This window comes from Nematolebias whitei, unplaced genomic scaffold, assembly GCF_014905685.2.
Source record: "Nematolebias whitei isolate Nwh7 unplaced genomic scaffold, NemWhi1 Nwh_scaf_2373, whole genome shotgun sequence".
Taxonomy (NCBI): Eukaryota; Metazoa; Chordata; class Actinopteri; order Cyprinodontiformes; family Rivulidae; genus Nematolebias; species Nematolebias whitei.
In genome coordinates this window covers 524-6,055 of record NW_023620918.1, presented here as the reverse complement: position 1 = coordinate 6,055, position 5,532 = coordinate 524, and the positions used below count along the sequence as shown (strand labels likewise).

Sequence of the window (5,532 nt, the reverse complement as noted above, 5' to 3'; positions counted from 1 at the left end):
CATAAAGGCAACTTAATATATTTTTATAAAACATATTTTTATATCATACACCAACACCCAAAAACTGAATGAAACCTTTGAGCTTTACCAAACAGAAGAACAGCAGATGGACCAAAGAGCAGCTCGGAGTTCAGGAAATATTAAGAAAACTAAATGTAAGGAAAAACTCTTCCTATAAGAAGAACTCTAAAATGAGTCGACTGCATCTTCGTGGAGCAGCTGTTGGTGTTTCTGAGTGAAGCAGGTGTTTCTGTCAGGTCTGAGTGGCTCAGTTTGAAAAGATGAAGGGTAGAAAAGGTTCAGTTTTACTTCCTGCTCTTGTTCGGAGGCCCAGGAGCAGCTGTTGTCTCTCCATCCACACCCAGCCCTGATGCACTGCTGACACCTGAAGAGACGCAGTCAAACACCGACACACTGACCATCAGCACCATCTTTGTCTCTGTGCACCTGCTGCACATCACCTCCTCCTCACCTCCCCTCCTTTTGAGCATTTCCTTCATGTTTCACGTAAAATAATCTGAAATTTCTGTTTCCTTCAACTAATCTGTACTTACAGGAGTCAACTTGGCTGTCTGTGGATCTCTGAACAGTTGAGCAGCTTCAGCTGCTCTGTTAGAAACGTTCTCCTGAGTTTGATCTTCACGGTGACGTCAAGGTCTGTAAATTAAAGAGAGAAATACTTGAACATGTTGCAGCATCAGGATTAAACACGGCTTTAAATGCTCCTAAAATGATGAATAATTTCCTCTCAAGTTACAAAACAATTTACTGACAAAGGTTTTTAGATTTCAGTGAAGTGGTTTGACTTCACGAAGCTGCTCAGAAAGACCTAAATGTTTTTTTTTAATGCTTATTAAACATTCACACGACTGCTTCCTTCTGCAAAATTTAAACTTTTTCAGCTATTTTCAGCGGTTTCTGATCCTTTCAGATTATTTCGGCTAACTACAACATTTTGTGCTTCTTCTAACTTCTTTCAGCTAATTTATGCAAATTTCAGTTTTTGCTGCAATTTCAGCTACTATTTAGCTGTTTTTATGCTAATTTGAGCTTTTTCAGCTAATTCCAGATTTTTTGCACTAATTTAAACTTTTTTCATCATAATTCAGTAACATTGTGCTCTCTCTACTTCCTGTTGTTAATTTAAGCTTCTTTCAACTTTTTAGCTACTATTCAGCTGTTGTTTATTTGTTGCAAATTTCAGCTTTATTCAGATCATTTCCACTTTTCGTGCTTATTTCTGCTTCTTTCAGCCTAATTGGACAAACGTGTTCTTTCTCCTTTCTTCTGCTACGTTCAACTTGTTCTAATGTTTCAGCTACCTTTTTAGCATTTCTTAGCTCATTTCAGCCGTTTTCAGATAAATTCAAGTTTTTCATGGTAATTTCTGCTACTTTCATCTTTTTCTGCTAGTTTAAATTTATTTATGCTTTTTCAACTACTTTTCAACTACTGTTTGCTATTTTCAGCTGTTTCTTTACTAATTTCAACTGTTTTTTCTGCAAGTTCTTCAGCAATAAACAATCACACTTGCATTCTCACAGGAAATGTAATTTCTCTAGTTTTCAGTTTTTTGTGCAGCTGAACGTTTAAAGCTGCTGCGTTTTATTTATTCGTATTTCTCCTGATTAAAGCGTAACATTTTCTGTCAAACAGGAAGTAAAGGATTTTGCTGCAGAGAACACGTCCATCATTAATTTTAAGCTGCTGACCGTCAGCATGTCAGACAGGATGCAGGTGCATTGTGGGTAATGTGGTGGAGGTCCAGTTGTTCTACAAAGCTGAGCAGGAGTTAAGGGGAAGTGACAGGCGAAGTTGGACTGAACACTCGGCTCCACGCTCAGGTGGGTCCGGATGATGAGTTTCATCTGGAAAATGAAGGAAAAGAAGAAAAACAGGAACTCTCCGAACGTCTCGGAGTCGGAGGAGAGTTAAAAAGTCACCTCTCCACTCGGATCCTTCACCACTCTGTGAGAAACCATTTTGTTGTGGGACTCCTCAGGGACAGACAGCCACTCTGAAGCTTTGCAGTCGTCTTCAAACGTGCAACTGAGAGACGTTAAAACACGTCAGGAAGTCATGGCAGACCATCTGCAGGTGAAGCTCCTCTCACCTGTTCTGATAGACGCACCACACACAGAACGGGTCCTGAGCAGACCAGCACTCTCTCAGGTTCCTGCTCCTGCTGCACTCGGACACTGGAACACGCCAAATCTGAAACGAAACACAAAGACTTCAGAAACGCCTTCAGGTGGTCAGAAATGTAGAGAAAAACTAACGACCTGGTTTTGAAACGGCACATAAACGTGTTTCTGATCCACTGGGTCCAGATGGGTTTTAGGAAACAGGTCCTGGTCTCCACTGGCCCTGTAGAGCACCTTTGGACAGTTAGTGGGAGAGATCATATTTCTCCAGTTTTAGCTTCTCTCCATTGGCTCCCTGTCAAATCCAGAATTGAATTCAAAATCTTACTTCTAACCTACAAAGCCCTCAACAACCTAGCTCCTTCTTATATTACAGATCTTATTGTTCCATATTTTCCTAACAGAGCACTTTGCTCTTAGACTGCAGGTTTACTTGCGGTTCCCAGAGTTTCCAAAAGCAGAATGGGAGGCAGATCTTTCAGTTATCAGGCTCCTCTCTTGTGGAAACTACTTCCAGTTTCTGTCCGTGAGGCTGACACATTGTCCAGTTTGAAGACTTTCCTTTTTGCTAAATCTTATAGTTAAGACTCTGGCAGCAGCATTTTGGATCAACTGAAGACGTTTTACGGAAGTATTTGGACACCCAGATAATAAAGCATTGCAATAGACCAGTGTAGACATGCCAAATGCATGGACCAGTTTTTCTGCATCATTTTTAGATAAGATGTTTGTAATTTTAGTGATATGCTGGTGAAGATTCTCAGTCATCCAGGACATGATGATTTCAAAAAGCGTTCAATACAAAAACAACTGGACTTTATTTGTAACAGAAGACGTTTCGCTCCTCATCCTCATAATTGTAGTGATACTACGCAGGTGGAAGAAGGTGGTTCTAGTAACGTTTTTAATGTGGGGGATAAAAGACATGTCCTGATCAAAAATAACACCAAGATTTTTAACATTAGAACTGGAGGACAGACTAATGCCATCTAAGGAGGAAGAAAGACTGAAAAAAATAATAATTCCTAAGGTGCTCAGGTCCAAAAATCCAAACCTCAGTCTTGTCAGGGTTCAAAAGCAGAAAATTTAGGGTCCTCCAGGTTTTTATGTCTTTAAGACATGCTTGTAATCTAAGTAGCTGATTGGATTCATTGGGTTTCATGGACAAATATAATTGTGTATCATCAGCATAACAATGAAAATGTATCCCATGCTGTTAAATAACATTAACTAATGGAAGTATATACAAGGTAAAGAGTATTGGTCCAAGCACTGAATCCTGAGGAACTCCATGACTAAATTTGGTGTATGATGAAGATTTATTATTTACATTTGCAAATTGGAATCTATCAGATAGATATGATTTAAACCAATTTGGAGCCGTTCCTGTAATTCCAATATCACAGTCAAGTCTCTGTAGTAAAATATTATGATCAACTGTATCAAATGCAGCACTGAGGTCTAACAGGACCAGTGTAGACACAAGTCCATTGTCAGAGGCCATGAGAATATCATTAGTAAATTTCACCAGTGTAGATTCAGTGCTGTGGTGAGCTCTTAACCCTGACTGAAACTCTTCAAACAGATTATTTCTTTGCAGATGAATACGTCACTGACCTGCAACTATTTTCTCTAGAATTTTTTAGATGAAAGACTGGATATAGGTCTATAATTAAAGATTTAATTACAGCAATCTTAAAGCACTTTGGTATGTGACCGTTCATTAGAGACCAATTAAGCAGATCCAAGACGCAGTTATTAATTAAGGGAAATACCTCTTTAGCTTGACAGGGATTGGATCTAGAAGACACATGGATGGTTTGGATGAAGTTATTATTTTTGATAATTCAGTCCAAACATAAATCAGGTTCTAGTGACATTTTAAAAGCTGCCTCATCTAACAGGGGACAAGAGGCGATAGTAGGAAGGATGGTTTGAATTTTCTCCCTACATGAAATAATTTTATTTATAAAGAATCTCAGGAAGTCATCATTACTTACAGTTGTAGGGATACAAATAGCAGAAAGGAGGAAAAAAGCTAAAAGGCTACAGTTTAGCCATATATTTTTAGCCTTTACTTAAAAGGCAGTTCTCTCTTCGCCTACAGACTTGTTAAACTTTGGGACAAACCTTGATGAACTGCCCGTCTGTGGTTCCGATGAAGAAAACCAGCCAGCTCCTCTTCCTCACCACCAGCACAGAGCTCATGTAGTTCTTCTTGAGGAGCAGCGCCTTCGCTTTCAGCACCTTTGGGTTCGACTGGGAGACAGAAAGATAAAAAGCGTCAGATCTAACATTTATTCACTCCGTCTGAAGATAAAACTTACTAACTAAAGTTTGTCTTGATCATTTCTCAGCAGTGGTGCAACACTCGAGCCTTAAAGTTTACAACTTTTATGGTGATCATGAGGTCTGAGCCCTACAAAGCTCAACTTTGATCAGCAGAAAATATTTAATAATATTAATAACTGCCACGTTGGAGAACAGATAAACTGTTGAACTGATCTGGAATCCATCCACAAATGTCACATTAAAATCACTCTTGATCCCAGGTGTGGTTCCTGATGGATCAGATCTAGAAAATATTCCTCTGAACGCTGCTTTATCTGCATTATGGAGGTTTATCATCTCATTATCAGAACCAGACTTCTTGGTGTCCTCGCTGTCTTGTTGGATCGCAGTCAGGATAAAAGTCTCTGTCTTTGGAGGTTTCTCCACGTCCACCAGGAAGCCAACAGACGCGCTGCTGCGCCTCAGGGGTCCCACCAGGATGGGTTCTATATGCAGAACCTTAGAGATGTTCTTCAGGTCCAGCAGCTCACAGAAACCACAATCATCATCAATCACTCCGCAGCTGATCACTGATTTGTCCCTGACAAATGGAAGCAACATGTTGACGATGAAAGTTGACTTCCCCTCAGAGACCCACTGAAAGTCCTGCTGGTCCATCTGGTCACCACCCATCAGAACCCCTCTCTGGGTCAAAGTCCAGACTGGAGCCAGGTTGAGGCTCAGCTGGTACAGCTTCTCCTCTGTGGAGATGTAGAGAGAGTCGGTGGTCACTGTGAAGTGACGGATGTCTCTATCCAGGCTCAAATCTCCGTCTTCCTCCAGACACAGGACTGGTTCTGTCCTGAAGGACCAGAGCAGACCAAGCAGCAGGATCATCCTTCAACATCAGACCTGGATCCAGTCAGACCCGGGAGGACTCTTCTCTCTGTGCGTAAAGGCACTTTGGTGAAAAGCAGAAGCGCTGAAATTGGGAGGGAGGAAAATACCCAGCGACACCGGAAGCTGCAGACATGTTCAGAACATCTGATCTCTGCTGAGACATCTCTAAAGTTTCAGGCTTCATTCAGCTGCTAAATTTCAAACTCACACCTGCACT

At 40.8% G+C, this 5,532-nt stretch overlaps 1 protein-coding gene across 1 annotated transcript; it reads right to left on the bottom strand.

The window, feature by feature from the left end:
- Nucleotides 1–186: 186 nt before the first annotated feature.
- On the bottom strand, nt 187–5,312 carry LOC119429539. Its single transcript, XM_037697150.1, is given in 9 exon segments — nt 187–385; nt 555–657; nt 1,655–1,868; nt 1,944–2,049; nt 2,114–2,214; nt 2,283–2,391; nt 4,076–4,091; nt 4,271–4,403; nt 4,620–5,312. Coding segments are annotated over 9 exon segments (1,674 nt in total).
- Between the last annotated feature and the right edge of the window lie 220 nt (nt 5,313–5,532).